Consider the following 24,795-nt stretch of genomic DNA (forward strand, 5'->3'; position numbering starts at 1 on the left):
AGAACATTGTTACATGGGGACATTGCTTGGCCTTCTGCTGTCCCATTGCAACCACAGAGGGCCAACACACCATAGTGGCAGAGATAAAGACTGGGAGGAGCCTAGGTCTCAGTGGTAGTTTGGCTCCTCTGACTTCTGGTTCTGTGGGACACTGGATTAAGTCACTGTGGCTCAGTTGGGCATTCTGATTTTCACAGACCAATTGTCCAAATAATTCAGCCAGCCTTGGGCCTTGGAAATTCACCTCTCGTGTGTGTGTGTGTGTGTGTGTGTGTGTGTGTGTGTGTGTGTGTGTGTAGGGGTGCTGGACCTTCTGGTACATCTGCAAGTACCACAGTTTACAGACGCCTCCCTGTCCTTGTGATCCTTCAGTGGGGATGGTGGCCCTCTGGGAATCTGCACCCCTCACCAGTCCAATACCAGGAGCTACAGCTCACATTGTCATTTAATTCTTAGGAGGAGTTGGGGTTCCTTCCTGCAGGTGGCTCCAGCTTCGGTTTGCATCTGCCACAGTTTAAAGTTAGGGTTCTTAGTCACTCTGTAAATGGCCATATCTGTCTTAACAATGCACTGCCTGTGACCTTCATAGTGTTTCCCACCCTTGATGCCCCACTGGACAAAAACCGGGAAGAGTTCACAGCCCCTCTCCTGGCCTGGGGTGAATTCCTACAAAACTCTATCAGCAGCTGGCTGGCTGGACACAGAAATGGACAGTCACCTGCAGGCTAGCCCGCTGGAACAGCACAGCGTGACCTGTCTGAGTCGGTCAGCCTGAGGCGTGAGGCACGGAAGCCTGTGTTTTTTTAGCTTTTCCTGAATGGGGTTTTGTGGTGGCAGAGCTGTGCAGCCGGCAGAGCTCCCTGAGCTGCTAAGAGGCCCTGCAGCCTGTGCTAGCTGGGTCATGGCGGTGATTAATTCACAGAGACAAGGGCAGGGCCAGCTGCCCTGGCTAAAGAGCCCTGATTTACCAGGTGCTGTCTCCCTCATCAGAGGAGGTAAGCAGGTGCCACCGAGGGCCCACAGTGCTTCCCATGGCGGGAACTGCACTTACATGGCATCGTCATAAGGTCTGTATATGCAGGCTCGGGCAGCCTCCTCCAGGGGTGCCTGGATGGGAGACAGCAGAGGGTAGGGAAGAAGAGAGCTGATGAAGAAGGAAGGACCACACAGAACAGCTGGGGGAAGAGGAGAGAAGGAAGGAGGGAGGAGTGGTCTGACTGGGTGGGGAGGACGGAGGGAAGGGTGGAGGGAAGAAGATGAAAGAGATGGGAGGGGAGGATAGAAAAAGAGAGGAGGGAAGGAGGGAAGAAAGGTAGGGGGAGGGAGGGAGAGAAGGAGAATGCCCTGACCTCAGGACCAGGGATTTACTTTGATGATAGAAAAATAGGGATTACTATGATCTGAATTACCCATGACAATCAAGACTTCATTTTCCTGGGCCAATCAGGGGATTTGATGAGTATAGGAGCTACGGAAGCTTAGCAATGCCAATTCCACAGAGCCCGCTGAACCTCTTGTCTAGGTTGCTTGGAGCCCCAGGGCCCTGCAGTCCTGAGGTGTTGTTTCTAAGTATGAACCAGCCTTGGTTCTGCTGCACTCCAAGCTCGGAGGAGATTGGACACACTCAGAGGAGTATGGCCCCAGATTCTAGACTGGAGATGGACACCTGGACCTCTCGCATGCTGGGCAAGCACACCAGCACCGGAGGCCACAGTTAGCGTTCAGCCTTGTGGGTGGGGCGAGTTCCTGGAGATTCTGGAGGGTGATCACCTACCAGTGTAGACATTCATTTGGTTATCTGCTCTTCTTGTCATGGGTGCCAAGGGCAGTCCACATTCATGTTTCTCATGCCCTCATGTGGGAAGGTCATCAGTAGGCAGAACACACGGCCAGGACACTCTTGGTAGGAGCAGGCTCTCCTTGGCTGGCTGCCTCTGTTCAGTGCTCGCAAGCTTGGAGAGCCAAGACATTTGAGTCTCAGGTGTGTGTCCTGGATCTCCAGACAGAGTTAAGGACCCATGACTCTTACCTCTGATGACCCATGCCATCTACCTCTCAAGAGACTGCCAGATGCAGGGCTCACAGGACTCATGTGACAGCTTAGTGTCCCCTGCCCAGGTTAGACTCACAGCCCCTCCCTAGGAAGGAGGAGAAATCTTACTTGGTTGGGACCCTTATCACATAGTCTTAATTAGAAAGGGAAGCAGCTTCCCTGTTTTGGGTTCTATCTTAGGTCCCCAAGGGCTGCCATTACGAAGTATCCCAAATTAGAAATGTATATTGTCACAGTTCTGAGGGTGGGGGGCAGAATTCTGATGTCAAGTGTTGGTTGAACAGATCTCTGCTCTCCTTTAAAATCTAGAGGGGATCCTCCCATCTCCCCTTGCTTGTGTGCAAGCTTTGGGAGTCCCAAGCTCATAGATAGCTCCGCTGGCTTCTGTCTTCATGTGGTCCTCTTCTCAGAAAGACACTAGCCATTTTGGAATAGGGTCTAACTCGCCCAGTAAGACATCCTCTTAGCTAATTATGTCTGGAATGAGCCTGTTTCCAAACACAGCCACACTCTGGGCAGCTGCCTACCCCCTGCATGCTTACTGGTAATGGCTACCTCTCATCAAATATGTATCCCAGCACTCCGAGTCTTCCATCAGCCTCCAGCATCTTGTCAGGCCTGGAATCTGATTATTAAGGCTGGTCATGAGGGAAGCAGGCTGACTACAAAGTGCCCAGGATGGGAAGGGGGAGACTTCAAAGCCCTCTGCTCTCCCTTAAAGGTCGCCTTCATTCTGGAAGTGGAGGTCTCCTGCAGGGAACAACCTGGGGAGTTGGCCACGCTGGCCCTCAGGGCCAGCGTCTCCTGGACTCAGGGCAGCTCTTGCTCCTGTCCTTCCTCTCACTAGAGCAGTGGCAGGAAGGTCCAAGTCTAGGGCCAAGGGGCTAGCCCCGGTCTTGGGTTTATGAAAGCAAATATCTACCTTGCCTGGTTGAGAGAGGTGACTCTCCACTTTCAAGGGACACCCTGGCATTTCATCAGTGGACACTTTGAAGCCTGCCCTTTGCAAAACAAAGGAGAGAAGGGAGAAAGGATGGCAGAGACTCAAAGGCTTCCTGCACAGGCTTGGGCTGGGGACGATGATCTGGTTTCAGACCACGGTGATAAAGTGAACTCATCGTGAAGGAAGTTACAGGCATCTTCTGGTTTCCCAGTGCATGCGGAAGTTTGACTCAGATGATCCTGCCCTCTGTGAGGTGCACTGTACCTTTATTTAAAAAAAAAAAGAAAGAAAATACTTCCCCCAATTGAAAAGCACTGCTAAGAAATACTAATGATCATTTGAGCTGAAGAAGGTGGGGAAGACAGGCCTGCTCAACACAGTTTGCCACAAACCTCCAATTTGTCAAAATGCAGGATCTGTGACCTACAGCTAAGCAACACACACACACACACACACACACACACACACACACACACACACACACGGCATGCCTGCACTATATCCAGTTTCTGAGATCCTTCTCTGTGGCTTCACTCATTACATGGGTGGAGGAGCCTGTCAGGCAAGAATCATGCCTGGTGCTTAATGGAACCCAGGGACCAATTAACCACACAGAGAGCCAATGGGCCAAGCATTTCTAAACGAATAGTAGGGAACTCTTATATCAGTGTCTGCTTTCTCCTTCCCCCAAATAAAAGACAAATGCTATGTCAATGCTTCTAAAAAGTGATCCTTTATTTCCTGAAAGTCCTAAAGCAGACCCATTTATCAAACGAGGACAGACACTCCAGTTCACAAACAATGTGTTTCCCCTTTCTGGCGAGTCCTGGAGCTCCGTGAGGGCTGCAGCCTGTGTAATGCATGATATCAAAAACGGCCTTCCACACCCAGTAGCTGCACAGCGGCCTCCTGCACAGCCTGGTGGACACTGCTGACTTCTCTCTGGGACAGTGTCCGTTCCATGTGCCGGTAGGTAATGCGGTAGCAATGGCTGGTCCTGTGTGTCCTGTTGGGGAAGGAGGAAATGCAAGTAGGTGAGTGAACCATGTCTGCACACAGACCGACACAGTAGGGATTACTCTCATACAGCATATAATGGTATGGTGTCAGCTGCTAAGAGCAGACCTAGCGGGACAGGATCAGTCATGTATCACCACAGAAATATCACTGGTCATCACGGACATCTTTTCAGTGTGTGAGAAGGTGATTGTTAAAGACATAGTATCGTGCACAATGGAGAAGCTGGTTCCATCATGCTGTGAGGTGGTCTGACAGAAAATGGCCCCCAAAGGCTCATAGGGAGTGGCACTACTAGAGGAGTGGCCTTGTTGGAGAATGTGTGTCACTGGGGCCGGGCTTTGAGGTTTCAAATGGTCAAGCCAGACCCAGCATCACTCTCTCTTCCTGCTACCTGCCCATCCTCACCAGGAGAGGCCACAACATCTTCAGTTAGGCAAGGAAGGGCTGGGCCTTCTGTCACGTCATAACCTTGGTCACATTGGACCTTTTGAGAACCCCCTCACAAGAAGAGTTTATAGTCCTCTGTGTGGCCACCAGATCCCAGAGCCTCTGCTCCCAGGGTCTTCTTGATGTTTTTGGTTTGTTCTTACCAGGGTGATCTTTGTCTCCCACCTTCTGATTTAGGTCAGTCAGTATAAGACAAGTGTCTGTCTTGGTCCTAGCCCCTTATTCATTCTCTCTCGATTTCAATTTAATTTATTCACATTACATCCTGATCTCTGTCCTCCCCTCCCACCTTCTCCTCAGACACTCCTTGAGCCTGACAGAGTGGAGGCCCCTCTGGGTATCCCCTGTCATATCAAGTCTCTGCAGGGCTTGGTGCCACTTCTCCCACTGAAGCCAGACAAGATGGCTGAGTGAGGGGAACATATCCCACAGACAGGCTACAGCTTTAGGGACAGCCCCTGCTCCAGTTGTTTGGGACCCACGTGAAGACTGGGCTGCTCCTCTGCTACATGTGTGCAGGGGCCTGGGTCACCTATTCTCTTTTTTCCAGGTATTTCTCCATTTCTTCCCCACTCTGGCTTGTCCACTTTACTTTTCTGTCTTTCCGCTTCCCACCTTGAGCTCACATTTGGGAAGGGGGAGTTTCTAGGACCCTTTGCTGTTCCCTGCAGGGCCTGTCTTCAGCAGGGCAGAGAGGCCCCACCCGCAGGGCAGCGGGGAGGAAGGAGCCACCTCTGAGGCGCTCATATTCTAGGCTGGCTGGCGTGTCTCTTCCTCTTTAGCTCCAGCAGTCTGTTTCAGGTGAAAGAAGAAGTGGCTATCCTTCTAACTTTCCCACCCTAGCCCAGGTTATGACTTGAGTCCAGTAGTAAGGAGGGGAACCAGGTGTGTTTAGCCCCAGAGGTTGGTTTGTTCTGCAAACCTCGGGCTCATGGAGCTGTGGCAAACCTGAGAGGAGGGTTGCCCTTGGGTTTGGCTCAGGGCTCTCTGCTGCATCACACCCTTCACAGCAGCCTTTTAGACCTCGTGCTTCTATCCTTCCCTGACACATACATGTGCTCTGACTGACATCTTCAGTAGGCAGGCAGCATCACCCCAAGCATTATCCCCAAGATATAGCTCTGAGCTCAGAAGGCAGACGTGACTTGTCCAAGTTCAAACAGTAGGACAATGTTATATGAGAGGAGTTAGGACCAGGCAAGAAGGCAAGGATACGAAACAGTGCGTTACTGTGAACAGGTGTAGTGTGCTTCCAAACCACTAATTGTGGTGTTCCTATATAATTTCTAGGTTTATGCCCCAGAGAATGGAAAGCATCAAACTAAAAGTCAGACAAGAGTTTGCTACTGAGCCTCGTGATCAGATCTGTAACCTCAGGTAGCTGGGGAGGCTAAGGCAGAAGGTTCACAAGTTCAAGGCATGATCAGACTATAGAGTAAGTAAGACTAGCCATGGCAACTTCATGAGCCCCTGTGTCAGAATGAAAAGGAAAAAAGGGGCAGGGGCTATAGGTCAGTGGTAGAGTGTTTACCAAAGATAGGTGAAGCCATAGGTTCAATCCTCCCTGACACGCACACACACACCCCCCACACACGAAGGAGGGACAGAGGGATGGAGGGAGGGAGGGAGGGAGGGAGGGAGGGAGGGAGAGAGAGAGAGAGAGAGAGAGAGAGAGAGAGAGAGAGAGAGAGAGATTGAGATTGAGATTGACTTTCCTAAAGTTGTTTGGTCATTACCAACAGATGAATGGGTAACAATAGATTTAGTATAGCCAGAGAATGTAATTCCAATGAGTGGAAACAGGTGAACTTCAAAACCTAAGTATGCAGAAGCCATACACATCACATGCTGCATGGTCCCACTGTCTGAAACAGCAGACTAGAGAAGTGAGTGCCCAATGGCACTGGACTGTATGCTTTCAAAATGGCTAACTTCATGTTATGTGAATTCCATTTCAACAGAACAGAAACAAAACCTTGATAGTCTGGTTTCAGAACACAGTCTTCACCATCATACTCAAGAGCTCCATCACGTACCCTCCTCCCCTTCACCTTTGAGCTCTTCCTGATTTGGACCCCGAATCTCACCAGAGACCCTGTTTACTGAGAGACAGTGGGGCCTTTAAGATGTAAGGTGGAGTGTGGCTACCTTAGGTTACTGGAGGCAGGTTCTAGAGGGCAGATAAAGGGGACCCAGCTCCATTCTTTCTCTTTTTCAAAACTAGCATAGGGTAAATAAATCTCTCTGATCATGGGGTCACTCTCTAACATGCTTCCACAGGAACAAAACTGAGTCAATTGGTCATGGACTGAAGGCGCTAGACTATGGGCCCAAATAAATACTTCCTCATTTCTCAGGTATTTCTCATAGTGACAGAAAGTGAACACATCCAACTTCCTCTAAGTAGCAATATAATTTTAAAACAACCAAGGAAGATGCAGAATAAGACTGGATGACCAGGACATTCTATGAGTCAGACAAACAGACAAGGAATGCACTGACTGACAGTGGTCTTTCCTACTGGTGCAGTACTGGGGCCTGGGCAGCAGGCACTTGCTATAGTTTTCTATCTAATCCATAGGGCCCAGCTCTGGGATGAGCAGAGTGGGTTGTACAACCTGGCGCTTCATAGGCAAATCAAAGTTCATTTTCATGTACTCCGCGGCTTCTACTCATGAGAAAAATAAATGTGATTATCTACTGTTCAGTTAGGGAGGTCAAATCCCTTTGTTGACAAGATGGAAACAAGAGAAAAAAGTAACAATTTTCATTGCCTTGTAATACTGGCTGACTGTACAATGAATGGTTGCTGGCTAGAACTTGGCTTTTTGCCCCTTTTTAAAAAAGAGATTTTAATATAAGATTTTTAAGATAACACTGTATCTTGCAGCGTTTTCAACTGGGACTATTAGTTTATAGACTGCATTAGTCAGTCACTCAAGAAAAAGCATCTTGCAGGCACTGATCTGGGCAGAGAGGAGCACAGGAAGAGAATGGAGAACCTGCCAGCCAGTAGTCGGCAGTAAGAGGGCTGGCAGCCACTTGGCAGTGAAGCCAGCTGTGCCACTCTACACTTGACAGGAAGGTCTGGGGTTCTCCTTGTCAGCACATGGTCTGTTCATCTAGTTACAGAGTTGAACAATGTAGACCAAAATAATAAAAAAAAATCTGGGTCAGTCTGCCTATAGACATTGGACACAAGACAGCCATATGTGACCATCCTTGTCTGCTTCTGAGTAATTCATGATGCTCTCCTGTGCTTTTCCCAACCAGCCTGCCATCACCCCACCCCCCTTTTTTCAGGGTCCAGTCCATCCTGGGGGAAACAAAAAGCATGACTTGCTTTCTCCTGGGTCCTGTTCCCTGCTCCCCTGTGAATGCCAAGGCTTACCCAATTCCACCTCCCACCCAAGTCCAGATGCTCAGGCAGAAACTGAGAGCTGGGACGGGCAATCCCATGTGAGCTATGGGGAGAGGTGGCAGGCCAGCGGGACAAGCTAGCAGAGGGGGATTCTGTTTTAGTGCCTCCTCCTCCGAGACTCCTAACTTTAGAGCAAAGATAAAGCTGTGTGGGAGTTGAGAACAGTCAAGTCTGGATCAGTAAAAGGACTGTCAAGCTTATGCCTAAAAGGGCTCAGCAATCCACTCCTGGGTATGCATCCAAAGGAGGTTTTACCAGGCATTGAGAGGGCCTGTACCTCATGCTTATTGGCGCAGTATTCATAAAGCCAAGAGATGTGATTACCACAAGCATCCAACAGAGGATGAATGGAAGAATCAAGGGGAACACATACTCAGCGGAATACTATTCAGTCTTTAAAAAGGTGGGATCCTGTCATCGTAGCATCATGGATAATCATGAGGACTTGATGCTTAGTGGAATAAGACAATTACAGAAGGGACACATAGTGCATGTTCTCATTTGTGGAACCTAAAGAAGCTGTTCTCAAAAATGCAGTAGGGAGCTGCTATTGGCCGGGGTGGGGATGAACGGTCAACAGCTGCAATGTTATGGAAGGTGACTGGAACAGGGTGATCCGTGGCAAAGCAGACGACCCTGGCTAGTAACCCTGTTTTGAATATTTTAAATCATCTACAAGAGGATGCTAAATGTTCTTTAACACAAAGAGATGACGAATATGGCAAATATCTTGATTCTTGTGTCATTACACAAAGCCCCAACTATTACACTGCACCCGATAAATGGGGATTTTTGTCAGTTTTAATGTGAAAAGGCTGAGTAATAACTAGCTTAAGGGCTGGAGAGATGGCTCAGCGGTTAAGAGCACCCGACTGCTCTTCCAGAGGTCCTGAGTTCAATTCCCAGCAACCACATGGTGGCTCACAACCATCTGTAAAGAGATCCGATGCCCTCTTCGGGTGTATCTGAAGACAGCTACAGTGTACTTATATATAATAAATAAATCTTTAAAAAAAAATAACTAGCTTAAAACCACACAAAATAGAAAGAGTGATAAGGTGAACCACTGTCAAAACCACTTGTGCTCCTCAGCTCCAAGTATTCCAGGGGTATTTTCTGAAGGGGTGCAGGGCTATAGAACCTGCTGAAAAGAAGGAACAATGGGTCAGAGTCTTGGGGAGGGTGGGAAGACTTCTATTATATAACTGCTAGGTTCACCGTGGCAACCAAACTGACTCTGAACTTGAAATAAAAGCCTTCCTCACATGCAGCATCCACAATAGTCTGATTTTCCATCTGTGACAGAGCAGCTACTCTGTGTTCCTGGATGGTGCGCCTGACACCTCCCGGAATAGATCAGGCATGACCAGTGGGCACTGCACACACTGCCTATCCACACAGAGATTACTCAGTGCAGAAAGATGCAGTCCAGAAGAGTTCCACTAACAAAGTGAAAAAGCTGGGTCCTTGGCTTCATCTTCAACTACTTCCTGCTTGTTAGAGACAAAAGCTCAGCCTGACGTCCCGTGTCATAAGCATTTTGCGCAGGGGAGAGAACAAGTTCATTCAGTACATTCAAAGGCTTGTTGAACCCAGACAAGAGGCACAAGGTGGCAAGGAGAAGAGGGAGGGAGACAGCTCTATGTCACTTCCAAGAACAGGACCGAGAGCTGATGGGATGTGGGAGAATGGAGAAAAACTTGACTTTGTAGCTAAGAGAAACCTGGTTCTAATTCCTGTTCTCTTTGCTGGGAGATCTTGGGCCTTTGCATGATCTCTTGTGCCTCAGAGTTCTTGCCTATGAAGTAAGACTTCCATTTCCTTTTTGGGTCTCTGAGGACTGGATGGGAGCAGTACACAGCAGTTATTTCAGAGCCTGCCTGTCATGAGGGTATTATCTACTTAGTGGTAGGGACACATTCCAAGACCCTAGTGGTTGCCCAATACCAACAGTAGCAACAAATACTATAGATACATTTTTCTAAAGTATGATTGGGGTGCCTGTGATGAAATTTGACTTAAATTAAAATTTAAGCACCTTAAGAGGCTAACCCCACCCCCATCCCTCACCATTTGAGACAGACGGAAGAGATCATCTTGGGGTGATGAGAGTGGGCGACCTGGCTCTGTGGCAGGGACGTGGGTAAACTGTGAAAGGAATCATTGAGGGAGAGCTGCACCATAACTCCTCTGCTGTGAGATGGTCTTGGGTCGGGGAGATGCCTTATACCCCCATGCTACTGAGGGCAGTTGGGAGAGCTGACCCCAGGAGAGAGGACAGGAGAGGCGGCTCTACCATTCATCTGTCGTGAGGTGGCATGGGTCCCTCCTCATTCCCAGGAGCAATAGTGAGAGCTGGCCCTGAGGGCAGGAGAACTAGCCCTCCCGCTCCCTGGCTGTCCTGATGGTGAAGTCACTGGTAAGCCAGCTCAGGGGCTGTGAGAGTAGGAGAGTTGGCCTAGCCCTTTGCAGGCTGCAAAGCTTGGGAAAGTACTCCCCTCAGGCCCCTCTCTGACTGGGCAGCAGTGGAGCTGGCTCTGGAGGCATGGGTACTGGGGAGCTGGCCTGAGGCCATGGGAACGGGAGAACTGACCCTGCCTCCTGCTGATGGTGGCATTGGGTGGCCCAGCCAGAGCAGGACTAGAGAGCTCACCCTGGGGGCTCACTGCTCAGCTACCACGCAGGCCCATATCCAGATCTCTGACCTGCCCCCAACTCCGTATCATTTGTGAGTGGTTGGGATATGTGAAAAGGCCAGTCCTGCTGTTCCAAAGCTGCATGATTTCCATGACACAGGGCAACAACACGATAACTGGGAGGATTCTCAGTGAGGATCCAATGTGAAGATAGAAGTCATAGGAGCCAGAGATCGACTTCTCAGACCAATGACTCACTGCAGTGAACATCAGCGAGTGAAGGTGTGTGGACGGAGGAATGTGCTGTGGGACACACTGTGACACACTACAGCTTCCAACAGATGTTTCTCTATGCTTTTTGCTTGTTTGTGTTTTTTATTTGGTGGGGGGTGTTCAAGAGCAAAGTTCAGATATAAAGGGATAGGGAGCTGTGTAGGACTGGGGTGCATGATGTGAACAAAGAATCAATAAAAAGATTTTACTTTTTTAGAAAAAGAGGCTAAAAACAGTAAAATGGAACAATTGTAATCGCAATAAGCAACAAAAAATGTCCACCGTGGGTGCTCCTGAGCTTTGGGCCATTAATAAATTAAAGTCTGCTCGACTCAAAGACTTTTATATCCCACAGTGGATCTGATATCTGAGGAAGCTTCTAGATGATGGGTAGAGAGTGTACACAGCATAGAGATGCTGAACAAACAACAGGTGGGGTAGCATAAATCTCATACTGCTCAAAGCATGTGAATTAGAACTCACCACTTATTTACTCCTGGAATTTTAATATTTTGGGTTATAGCTGACACCATATAACTAACATTACTGGAAGTGAAACTAACACGAGGGCATCCTGCTCATCTGTTGCATGCACAATCCTGGTTTGTCAATTTTTAACCCTTTAATGAATCTGGAATCTGACACTGGTCTGAGGATAACCAGAGCTATTCCTGATAAAGCATGAAGCACAGATTTGGGCCTGGTCTGAACTAACCGATCCAGATACTGTGTTCCCTGCTATAAACAATTACAGAGAGGAGATAAAGAAGAAATACTGGTGGTGGGAGGTAGAGCTCAGGCTCTTTTTTTTTTTTTTAAATTGGATATTTCTTTATTTACATTTCAAATGCTATTCTCTTTCCTGGTTTCCTGTCCTTAAGCCCCCTATCCCCCCCCTCCCCTTCTTCTATAAGGGAGCTGGGGCAGTGACAGGCAAGCTTAGGTGAGGCACCTTGCCTGGTCTCATTTTCCTTAGTAGTGAGAGGTGGGCTAAGTGAGCTTTAATTCTTTCTGGCCCTAATATCCCAAGAATAAACAGGAGGGAAGGGAGATTCTGGAGGAATCTACCATTCATCTGCATGGAATGAAATGGAAGGGCTGAGGTGGGCATGTGTTACATTCATTTCTGATCCCAGGAGGATGGAGAGCAGTGGGCTAGCTTCACCAGTGGAAAGTTTTGCTTGGAAGACCAGTGAAAAGAGGCATCCTCTTCCTGGGAGTCCCAGTCACTCGTCCATCAGATACTTAGGCCTTTGGTTCTATCCTCATCCAACCCCTCCCATAGCTATATCAGTCACTTTTGCATAGCCATGACCAAACACCAGACAGAAACAATGGGCTAGAAATTTGTTTGGCTCATGGTTTCAAAGGGTTTGGTCCATGGTTACTTGCTCCTGTGCATTTGGACAGAAGGAGACTCATATCATGGCAGTCAGGAAGCAGAGACAGGAGTTAGAGGAAGGGTCCAGGGCAAGACATAGCCTGAACTACATGGCCGATCTCTTGGCTTACGTCGCCTTCTAATAGTGTCAGAATATAAATATATCAATAGATTAGTGACTAGGTTAGGGCCCTCAGGATACAGTCCCCCAAAAGCCTGGCAACTAAGCCTTCTACATATAAAGCTGTGGGAGACATTTTATCTCAAACTGCAACAATGGCGTAGAGGCCTGCCGCCTGAGTTTCAGAACACTTTGTCTTCTTGGCCTAGTGTTCCCTGGAGACCCTTCTGAGCTGTGTCTCTGTAGTTCTCAGCCAGACGAGGAGCTAGCCACAGATAAGTGTTTCACCGCTACTGCCAAGCTTCCTATCTCCCAGAGGGATTTCTGTTCCTACCAGTCAGTCATAAGAAACTGGACCAGATGGTTCCTCTGACAGTTTCTGCCTGGGGAAAGACAACTCCCATGCAGGCCGTGATAGAGGCAGGACCAGCAGCTGGGAGAGAAACCAAGCTAGTCCACCCCCACTGGTCCACTCACTGGTCAGCCTCAGTCGGCAACTTAAGAGCACCTCAGAGACACATTTTATAGGCAAGAAGTGTGTTTGAACATCAAACACCTGCCAAGTCCTCTGGGAAGTTCAAAGCACCCCCAGGTTTTTTTTCTTCTTCTAACTCTCCCCATAACTTCTGGTTCTCTTGAGCAGTGGCTTCTGCCAAGCAGGCTTAGGGAGGGAGGTGGAGTCCAGGCCTCCTGCAGGGTGGGGCTGAGGTTCTGGATCTTCATCTGAGTATGACTGAAAATAACTACTTTGAGAAGTCTTTTAATGGCCTCTCTTACTACTGCTTCTCCGCTAGGCTCTGGGGCCAGCTTCTAATCTGATACAGGTTCCTATTCTATAATATAAATACCGACTCATGGAGGTCTAAAAGACCGAATGAGAAAAAGAAACAAACCAGGGAAATTGTTTTGGGTATTAGTGTGACAGAATCTTTACTGTGGCCTATGAAGAAGGCCCCAGTGATCACACATGATGCATGTGACAAGGTGGATACACCCTGAGGACACAGCATTCAGTGAAACAAACCACAAACAAAAGGCCAGCATCCCATGACTCTGCTATGCAGGGTGCCTCGGACCCAAACGTACAGACGCCAGGGGCACAGGCATTGCCAGCGACTGGGCAGGTGAGCATGGGCCAGTGAACTCTGGGGAGTGGGTACAGAGTTTCAGTGTCAGGAGATGACCGAGTTCTGGAGATGGACCAAGGTGATGGTCACACAGTGTGCATGTGCCCAATGCCACTGACGTGTACACTCAAGAATAGCTGAAGTGGAGAGTGTCGTGTAGTTCTACCACAATAAAAAGGGAAATTAAAGCGCAGTGCCTGAAATAAGCCAAACACAGGAATTCACATCATACTTAAACCAAAACCCGAACAGCAGGGACGGCTCTGGATGCCAGTGCTGGTCCAGGCTGAGTGCTGCCCTGCTCAGTGGAGCCACCGGGGTTCCAGACAGAGAGGTCGGGATGCCCCACATCTCATGAATATGATTTTTAAAATCCTCCCTTTATGATACAGCAGGGATTTTCCCTTATTGAACAATTTCTTTTCCAATTGTTCTACTTCTTACACTTCTAACAAAGCTGAAGAAATGACTTATTTTCAATTGTGTGGAAGAGTTGGAGGTGATTTTCGTTTCTTCTCTGGCCTGTATCTGCCAAATTCAAGTCACCAGAGCTGGTTCTGCTGCTATAAGGCTGCTTCTTGACTGCTGACAGTGATCACCAAGTCAGGTTACAAAAGATGTGTGGCAGGTGAAGTCTACAGTTCCAGCTCAGCCCATTGATCGCCAATGTTTTTATACTGTGTGGCTGGTTGATCAGCAACTATTTATCCTGTGCTGAGGTCTGCACTGTGGGAGATAGGGACATGTAAATGAACTGCTTGATCAATACATGAATATTCATGAAGTGGCCAGTCTGCCTGCTTCAATGGTAGTGAAGAAATCTCCCAAAGCATTAGACAGAGGGATGCCACTGCATAGTGACACTGTGGTCAGTGACAGACAGACCACATACATGATGATACTCCCAGGAGTCTGTATCACACAGTGACAAGATACACACCTTCATTTATGTTATTACACTGCATAGTGTTTGTGTGATAAGAAAACCATCTGAACACTCATTTCTTCAGCCTGTCCCTGGGGGTGGGTCTTACTCCACTGTTAGTGTGGCAGTGTGTCTGAAGTTCCTGCCACCATGCTTTCCCAGCTGGGATGGACTGTACCCTCGAGCCATAAGCCAAGATAAGCCCATCTTCTCTTAGGTGACTTTTTGTCAAGTATTTTGTTAGACCAGGTGAAAAGGAACTAAACCAAAGGAGGTCCCTTGTTCTGGGCAGCCTCACTGCATGCAGAGGTCGCCTGGCAGTTATCGTCAGAGCTGACTGGAGGATTTCACTACTGTGACCCTGCAGTTCTACCCCATGTTAATTGTTACCATTTGAGCATACTATAGGCATTCCCAAACCCCACTATTCAGAGCAGAATGCCATGTTGTATAGTTTTTATTTCCTTAGTGACTTACAAATATTTTAAGACTTAAGATCACATTTGAAAGAATCACACATTAGTAAAGAAAGATTTACAGACTTTCTAATGTCATCATTTTGCAAAAAAAAAAAAAATGGGGGACTCTATGGATCTAATCTATAGTGCCATTTCTTTCCATTAGAAAGTCAGAGATCAAGGGGGAGGGGACAGCATAGGGATTATTTTTAGGCAGGATGAGCATCAGCTCTGCTATTTTAGGTTGGAACAATGTAGTGATGAATGGCTTCATTAAGTGTCACTGCACAAGTAACACAATTTATGAACTCAAAGGAGCAAAAAGATGACAGACCTGAGAGCTCTTCCGACCCATGCTTGCATTGTTTCTACGAAATGTGATTGCTTCTAGGTCGGCCTACCCAAGGCAGGCTTCCACGGTGTGACCTAGGAGGTTGCTCCCCTCACATGGAGCTGACAAATGTATCCTGTGATTTCTTCTCTTTGCTGGTCATGGATTTAGTGCAGTCCTTTTCTTCCATGGCAGTTGGTTACACTTCTTAACTCATGACCAGCAGAAAAAGGGAATAATGGTCCTGCTTGGGTACGTAAGGACCATCAGGGGTCAAAAGAGGAATGGGACCTTGGAGGGAAGGGTAATCCATGTTATGGGGACCATCACTGTTTGCAGTGTCAGGAATACAGTCATTGATCCATCGATCTATCCAATTCATTATTGGACTCCTTCTGAAATGAATGGTGCCCACCCAACCCACTCTGTGCCATGCATTCTGCGAAGTGCTGAGAGCCTCAGAGTGGGGTACTACAAGCCAGACACGAGCAAGCTCTTGCGGAGCTTCCCGCCTAGTGCAGGAGAGAGGTACTAATCAAAGGATTATGGAAAAATGTAAATTACAACTGCATTAAAGGTTACAGAGAAGATGTACATGGAGCTATGAGGCTACATAAAAGGCCCATTAAGTTAAAGGTCAGAGAAGGTTCCCTGTGGGACTATCAGAGCTGAGACCCAAAGAAGGAGAATGGGAGCCACTGAGATGTCAGAAGCAGGGTATAGGCATGGTCGTGCCACAGATAAAGGCCTTGGGAAGTTGTAGAAATAAAGAAATAAAAAAGCAAATTCTAATTTCTTGTCTTCTGAGTGACAGAGTCCTACTCACATCTGTTACTTCTGCTGTCAGCTTCCTTGTCTTGAGGAAAGACTTCTTTCTGCCTGTCACACCAGAACCTCTATCTGTGCACCACTGCCTGCAGTGTCCTGGGTTAGTGTTGTGTGTGTGTTTTCAATAGAACTCCAATCTCTCTGCCACGACACCCTAACAACGCGAGGACTCTAAACTAATAGCTCATTAGCAGAGTGGAAAGTAACACATCCTAATGTTGGTGACGTGAGGATCTCACCCATGCCTGCCCTCTTGCTAGAGGTGGCCTCTTCCCCGGTCAGATTCCAAGGCATTTACTGAAATACCAATCAGGCTTTCACTCTAGAAGAAAGCCAGGCTCACAGAGGCTCAAAATCCAGCCAAGTATTAGGTCACAGATAGAGTCCAGGTGCCTCTAAATGCTCTTATCTGGTTCGGGATGTTATCTGACGTTTATGGCTAATGTCTCAATGGCATCCCTATTTCAAAGTACCTGCAGCTTTCACGAGGCTGTTCCCACAACGAAACTTGAAGATAAACTCTAAAACACTATTTCATGATCTTATAAAAAAAAGCAATTTTGCTTGGGGTAAGAGGGGCTGGGAAGTTTTTTTTTTTTTTCTTTTTTTTAAGTCACCTCATCCTTACTACTTGGATGAACCTACTCCAATTCTGAATAAGATAAAAAAAGTATTATTTGTTCCCAAATATTCCCACAGTTAGGAAGAATTGAAGTTGTGTAAGCAAAGCCTCGTCAGCCACTTGGAACAAAGTGTTAATAAAGTAAAAGTCAGAGTCAATAAAACATCCAACAGTATTATTGACTTGTAGTTGTCCACATTCAGACTCAGTTAAGAGAAGTGCTCACTTTCTGTATTTTCTTACTTCAAGGAAAGAAACTTTTTTTTTTTAGGCTTAGATTTCTAGGGTACAGGAGAGAAACACGATCAATTTTTTTCAACTTGGATTTGTCCATTATAAATGTTTTGGAGAAATTCAGGAGGATTGGCTTAGCTTCAGAGACAAGGTGCCATTTCAAATGAGAGTTCAAGGGCACTGTCACATACCATGGTGTGAAGTGACAATGGTGTTGTCCATGTGTTTAGGTCCCTCACTTGAGGCTGATTTTTTTCTGGGCCAAGGAATTGGACAGAAGATATGTCTGGGAGAGATTGCTGGAACGGGTGACTGGAGGATGTCTCTTTTCAATGGTAACCTTTTCTATGTGCTGCGCTTAGTTTAGAATAAGACAGGATGACTAAGAGCTTCTAGGATGATGTCAGCATAAGATGACTAAAGAGCCTACTGCTGTACACGCAGATGTGTCAAGTTACACAGAAGGACAAACCACACACATGAAGAATGTCTTAAGGAAATGGCAGAAGATATGATAGCAAGACAAAAATTTCCAGGCGCCAAAATGAATAACATAAACAGCAGGAGGATGTCTCTGCTATCTCCATCCCTGGAGTGGGGTACGGTGTGGGGCACTGAAGCTTAGAGTTCGAATTTTAATATTCACCCTAGAAAAGATCACGGCTGACACAAAGCCAAAAGCTTTGGCTATTTGGAAGATCCTGTCAATGGGAATGCTGTAAAGAGTTGGCTTCCTGACGTAGCATACACTAGGAAAACAATATACTCACGAAGATCAGAGAGAAGGGTTCTTGGCTTTGAGTGGATTGTGAGGACACAAGAAATGAGGCAGCCCTGAACAGTCAAACCTTCAAATGCATCTCAAGCTGATCCATGATCCACCGTGAATAGTACCTCAGATCCTAGGGTTAAAAAAAGGACCTTAAAGTTGCTCTGGGAGGTCTTAACCCTAGGATAAACTAGGAAAAGAAAATACACAAGCTATCCAAAGATAAAGACTAGCTTGAGAGGTCACCCAATAAACAGTTCAGTGAACACAACCTCAAAGCCCAAAGTTATAACTGCACAGTGGAGGCAAAGGCCAGAGGACTGCAAATTTCAAGTCAGCCAGGGGCTATATAATAAGGCTATGCCTTAAAAGACAAAAAAATGTGTGTGCATGTGTGCGTGGGTGTAAAAGATTTAGGAAAAAAGCCATTTACATAAAAAATTGTAGAATTAAGATTGTAGTTGTGACATAAAAGGAATAGAGGGTTAAATGACAGGTTAGACACAAATCAAGGAAGTGAGGAACAGATCTGTGGAACTCAGCTTAGAAAGCAGTGGGGAGAAACACAGAAATGAAAATATGAGAGGACACAGTGTAGGCCTGAATCCCAGCACACAGAGGCTGAGATAGGAGGATCTAGCCTAGGCTACACTATGAGCATGCCTCTCAAAAAAAGGAGAAGGAGGAGGGCGAGGACAAGGAAGAGGAAGGGGAAGAGAAAGAAGGAGAAGAGGAGGAAGAGGAAGAGGAAGGGGAGGAGAAGGACGGGGAGGAGGAGGAACAGCAGCATGTAAAATAACAAATACAAAGATAAGCAACACCTGAAGAGGGGATGAGATCATTACAGAAGTTTCCAGAATTAATGGGATTCTCAGGAGCCATGGTAAAGTCCTGAATGGGGGGAACATAAACAAACAAACAAACAAACAAACAAACAAACAACAAGAAACCCCAGTCTTTATTTTATACCCTGTGCTACAAAGAAATGTCCTAAAAATAGCTAGAGAGAAAAGGCCTGAAAGGGAAACAGATTTTTCTACAGCCACAGAAAGGCCAGGCAGCATGGCTTGGTTCTAGCATCATGTGTCATGCTCTAGCCACTCTGGAACGGCTAAACTAAAATGCACTCAGGATTCCCATGCTCTCAGTCAGACACTCGTGAAAACTATTTCAGGGAGCAGTCTGAAATAAGACTGAAAACAAGAATCCATCATCAACAGTCAGATGATGGCTGATGTGACAGTGGGGGTGCATTCACCAGGACTTTGTCACACTATGGGCTTTGTCAGAAGCCCAGAGACTCTCCATTTTAGAAAGAATTACCAAAGGTTCCCTGAGTTGGCATGAGTGGCTTAGGAAATGTTGATGATCTGCTCTAGTCATCGATCTACCTCACAACAAAAGGGCTAAGAGGGCATCAGCTTGGGGGCTACAAAGGCCTGCTCTCAGCAACTTTATAAGTTTCACATGACTTATTAGTAGGGGTATAATCTGAGAAATGAGTCCTTAAGTGACTGATGTTGCTGATGGTTGAACGTCATAGAAACTAGGATGGCCATGACATTGCTGGGAAACTTTCTTTATCATTCCCTGAGACTTGACTATGCAGAAAGACTTAACTGCCTATGTGTAAGGTCTAAATAGCAACTGCCACAAAATGGTTACTGAGAGAATGGTTAGAATGACAGTTATTACAATTATGACCTTGATTAATTCACTTGCTTAATTAACAACATTTACATTTATGAGAAAAAGTTCTGTGTCCTAGGATTTAGCTACATAGAAAAAAAAATCCAGTAGCTGACTGGTTACTGGTTGACATTAACTAGAATTTGGCCACTGTTGTCAAACACTGGACAACTATTTTCTACAGTCCCTCCAAGTGAGACTTCTGAACATAGGCCAACCAAATGGGTTCTCTGTCAGCACCACCATGACTGGTTCAACCTGCTCTCCGTTTGCCCTACAGGAAGTGGCTAGTGACTCTCCCAGAAAGAGATGGAGAAGCTCTATCCTGGTTGCTGTAGTAACATCTACTCACAAGAAGAACCAAAACAGAGCAGAGAGCAGGGTACAGCCCTATAGTTTCCTTCTTAAATAGATAGGACATGACCATAACCTGCAGCTCCTGTCACATGGGGGGCTGCTGGGTGGAGAAGAACGGCAGAACTGCTGCCAGCTCCACGCTGTGCTGATCACTTCTACAGTTCAGTGAAGCCCAGCATTGGCCTCTGGGGACAGACAGAGGCCAGTTCCAACAACAGAAGCAGCAACTTGCAAAGCACAGGCATGTGTCCAAGGAGCCACCTCACAGAGCTCTACCACTGGAAGAGTGGTTTAGATAGTAATCTTGGCCCCCAAGTAAAATTATCCAAGAAGTCATCCTTTCTCTTTGTTATCAACCAAATACACTGATATCCTAGAGACTCTTCTGCTCATGTCTGGAGGAAGTGAATGACTTGTAATATTTTCCTATTACATATGTTCTCTTGTCCACTTTCTTCTCTCTCCCTTGCTTCAATGCGTGTGAACTATGAAGGAGTCTTTAGCTGATGAGAATATGAGTCCTTACTTCCTTTGGGAGCACTTCTATACAGCTATCTCATTTACTCGGCAAACATAATCAGAAAGAGTATCCGATTTAACCACGTTGCCCTGTTAGGTCAAACAGGGTCTGCAGAGGCCCCTTCCTTACTATACTTACCCTTCCTTGAATAGCTCTGGCTCTGGGTGGTAGACATGGGGTCCAAAGAAGGAGTAATGCCTGAGGTCAGGAGGTTGGCACTGCAGTGACATGAAAAATTCACCTATGTCATCTTGAGCAAGTGCCTAATATTCTGGGTCTCAATTCTGCATAGGAATTCAATGGCCAATTCCTGAGACCCTGGCTGCCCGGTTCCACAATCACCAATTCCCTTTCAATCTCTGGTGAGCACTGACTAAAAGTTGGCAAGGCGGAGAAAGTACCTTTTTAACTCACCAAGGGACCCTACATGTGTCCTGTGCCTCCTTGGCAAAGGTCATTGCTGGTAACAAACAAGTGGGCTATGGACTGGAAGACCTGGCTAAGAGGGGTTCCCAGCCAGACTTTGCTCTAGCTGCTCGGAGTAAGCAGCCACAGAACTGCTAATTGGATTTGGCAAGCTGCTGAGTCACTGTCGTGTAAGATCAGATCACTGCATGCTGAAGATGAAGCCCATGCTGTCAGCAGCCGAGAACACGTCTTTGTGATGAAGGAGAACGGGGTGCACAGAGGCACACTGTGGATCAGCTTTCACAATTTATGACGAGTAATTAAAATCTAACAAACCACAATTAGAAAGCACCCGCCACAGCCTTATTTTGCCATTTGTCTTTTAATTAAACGTTTCCTATGATTTAGCTGTAGCACTGCACATGGAGCCAGAGCCCTGATGTATTGGTTGTAGCATCTTGGAGGGGGAGGGGCTGAGAGAGGACACGTAAGTGTTTCCTTTAAATCTCGGGTCTTTTCTGTCTTGGGAATCTCTGTATATCACAAAGAGACAGTGAGGCTAGCCCTTCGTGATACCAGAAGGGGAAGGGGTTGCACCCAGGGGAACCCTAAAAGCAGAGCCAGGACAAAGCCATTTGGAGTAAGGTTTTTAATTTGCTAACACTGACAAGGTGCTAAGTGGGAGAAAGGTACCATTATGATATACACAAGGAACATTTAGGGGATGCTCTGTTGTAAACTAGGGTAGAGGGAATGATTTCTAAGTGTAAAGAGATTCTGAGTCCCCTCCCACGTTATCAAGGGCTTATTGTCTTAAATGAGAAGTGACCTAGTGTTTTCATGTCCAGGGGCACTAAGGAATTAGAGACAGGATACTTGAGGGAAGGGAGTTATGTCTCCCTGAGCTCAGCTTGGGAATGCTTTAGGCGTGCAGGCTCCTCCAGGCCCACCAGGGAACTGAGGCAGACAGGTGGACATTCATTCACCTACTTTGTTATTTGAGGTTGGGAAATGGGAAAGATTATCTACTCTAGAAGGTTAGGAGGGATCCATGCTTAGAATTATATTTGGAGGATTTTACACTAGAACATTTGCTGCTTGAGGACAGGTGAAGGTCAGTATGATGGGTCATTGTTGAGCTTGCTATCTGCTCAGTAGAAAGTTGTTACTTGCTGGGAATTGCTGCAGTTTTATTATTGGACCAACTAACAAGTGTGCAGGACAGCAGTATCCCATGTCTAGGTTGCATGATGCCACTGTCTAACAAGCTAAAGGTTGCATAGGACCATGTGCATTTGATGGGACCAACACTGGCTGCCATCGGCTGTCTTTCTTAGAATGACAATCTCTACAATTTCTTTAGATAACTCATCACCCAAGGAGGGCTCTTTACGGAGAAACAGATTCCAAGTACAACTTAAAAGATTTGAGTTTGGGCCACAGCACGCTCAAATCCAGAAACATGTATGCTGTCAGGATCCTACTCTAGCCCCTCAAAATACACCCAATTTCAAGTATTTATGGCAGTCACCCTGGTGTTGAAAAGGAAGCAACACATTCTTGATTGAGTCAACTGGGTGCACAGCAAGGCTTATCCAAAGTGGAGGCAGAGAAAGGGTGGGAAGTATTAACATGAAACGCCCAAATCAACCAACCAACCAACCAACCAACCAACCAACCAACCAACCAACCAACTAACCAGCCATCCAAGAAGAAAAAGAAGGTAGGCTCTCCAACAAGGGGCTTTGAGATAACCCAGGAGGTGAAGGGAGCCCATCTTTAATAGTTATCCTTGAAGATGACCTTCATCTATGCTGGGGAGCAAGGAGAAGCTGCCAAGAAATTTCATCAGCTTCTTGCCAGCAGACTTGCAACTGGCTCTGTAATCATGTCTTTTAAAGTCCATTTGGCCATCAGCATCCTTCAGCATGCCTCAGATTGTTTGGGCCCTTGTCTCACAGCATCCTTACTCTCTTTGTGCCTCCTACCTCATCACTCCTGGGACCTTTCCTCTTCTCTCAATGGTGTTTTCATAGCTGAAGTTGAATCTGTCTCAAAGCAGCCTGCTCTCCACTGGGCTTCAACACTCCGTTACATCTTTGGCATTTGCCTCTTCCACAATGAAGCTTCATGAAAACGTGTCTCTTCACTGTGATCACTGCCTCATACACCATAATCCTGACAAGAATGGGCAACAGTCTAGTTGGTGCTGTGTCTGGTACAGGGTACTCTGTCAGTGCTCCCACAAGGGCTAGTTCAGGGCTTCTGAGAACGCCATGCTGTTGCTTACTTTGAGTTTTACAAAACAATGGGTTTCGTTGCCATTTTCATACGTGTATGTCATTATACTTATCCCATATTCACCCCTTCCTTCCCTGGTCTCCCTCACCATTGTCACTCTTACGCTTCCATGTCCTCTCTCTCTCTATATATATATATTTAAATATGTATTTAAATCTGTGTCCACATAAAAGAAATTGTGACATGCTCCTCTTTTCTATTACTCTTAACCTTCACTACTGTCTTTGGACCACTTCTACTCTCATGTTGTGTGTGTGTGTGTGCGCACACACACACGTAATCATGTAATCATGTATAAATGAGATTGCCCGTGTGAGAGAACACGCATGCTCTGTCTTTCCATGTTTGGTGATCTCTAGTTCCATTCACTTTCCTACACATGACAGAATTTCATTCTGCTTTATGGCTGAGTTAAGCCCCGGTGTGAATATGCACACACTGTCTCTGCCTTTCATCTGGTGCTAGGCTTCTGGCAGATTCCATGTCTTGAAAACACTGCTCTCTTCCGTATGTGCCCCTGCACTTCACTACCTTTGGCTCAGAGATTAGAGACTGCTTCCCTCCTGTGCACTGTTTTGTTCTCAGTGCCCACCATGATGCTCTCCCCAAGGGGCCTGGGTTGATGTGTGCTGGACAACAGATGAATGGAGACTTTCTTAGCCCATGGAAGGCCCAGAAACCCGTCCATCAACACACAAATGTGTTTCTTATCCTGTCAATCACACCTGCACTTCTGCAGGGGCGGGAGGCAGAAGCAGCCTGCACTGCTGTCACAGCTGTGAGATGCTGAGTAAACTGTTAAGATGCTGGAAGGAAGGCATTTCCACACTGGGATGGAACTCAGAACACATTTTTCCTAGGAGCTTTGAGCTCAGGCCAGGGTCAGGGGCTCCTGGTGCAGTGTGCAGGGTATCTGACATGTGTGGTTCACTTGTCTCCTTGATCTCCACATGTGTCCATTCCAACCAAGGTTAGGACTTGTTCTGAAGAGCTGCTGACAGCAGCCACCCATAGGGCCTCACTAGCCTCCTCCAGAGCCTCCCATCAAGCCTGGCTGGTTGTGCACAGAGCCGCTGTAGTCTCCATTTTTATGATGCTCCCCACCCTTGCAGTTGGCCTTTCCCAACCCACTCTACCCCATTGAAAACAACTAAAATCTGACAGTGCCACATCCCTGCTCAAGGAGCTTAGTTAGGCTGCCGCCACTTCATACAGAGAGTCTCTGCAGCCTGGCCCTTGCCTTCTGTGTAGACCTTCCAGTGTTTCTACCACTCGCAATCAACAGTCGCTCCTAGATTCCTCCAGCTGTTCCTCATGCTGCCTTCCCCTGCCAAAGCTGCTTCCTGGGAGGCAGGTTAGTCTGGGGAAAGGGAGGAAGAAGAGAGAACGCAAGGCACCACCTTCATGGCGCCTCCCTGGGGAGGGCCCGGCCTTTAAATGGACATCTATCCCTGAAGGTTGGCTGGGCATGGATTCCCGGAGATGTAGCCTCAGGAGCCAGCAGACTTACTCAGCCTTCTTAGAAATAAAGCTCTCCTGTGGTTGTCATCTGCCTGAGTCCTGTATCTGCTTCTCAGTTATACCTGAACTTGCCAGAGGAAGGGTAATTTGTAATGACCTCTTAAAACAGTAGCAAGCCCAACCTGTTGCCATTTCAGACTGACCATAGGCAAATCAGAAAGCAAAATGTCAGGGTGCATGGGTATTTCCGGAAGTCAGCCCTTAGGCTGTATCTGTAGAAAGCACAAATGGGGAGCAGTGAGGACTGGCTGGTGGTGGCTGAATTAGACTCCGGCTACTGCTCCAGGTTCTGTCAGGACCTCATGCCGTGTCCGAGAAAGTTACTTATCTCTCCGAGCTTTGGTCATGTTGGGACAAAGTGACAGTGTGCGACGCATTGACATCCACTAGAAATCAATGTTAGCTCTTTT

General features: G+C 47.0%; 1 protein-coding gene across 43 annotated transcripts in view; it reads right to left on the bottom strand.

Moving 5' to 3' along the window:
• Nucleotides 1-3,710: 3,710 nt before the first annotated feature.
• Nucleotides 3,711-24,795, bottom strand: part of Fars2 (phenylalanyl-tRNA synthetase 2, mitochondrial) — a 434,171-nt gene continuing 413,086 nt past the window's right edge. For 23 of the 43 annotated variants that reach the window (XM_087590573.1, XM_087590559.1, XM_087590580.1 and 20 more), the window contains 1 exon segment: nt 3,711-4,002. In XM_087590573.1, the coding sequence (XP_087446699.1) occupies nt 3,864-4,002 (139 nt within the window). In that variant the 3' untranslated portion in view covers nt 3,711-3,863. 43 annotated transcript variants of the gene reach the window in all.

This window comes from Rattus norvegicus, chromosome 17, assembly GCF_021556685.1.
Source record: "Rattus norvegicus strain SHRSP/BbbUtx chromosome 17, alternate assembly SHRSP_T2T, whole genome shotgun sequence".
NCBI lineage: Eukaryota > Metazoa > Chordata > Mammalia > Rodentia > Muridae > Rattus > Rattus norvegicus.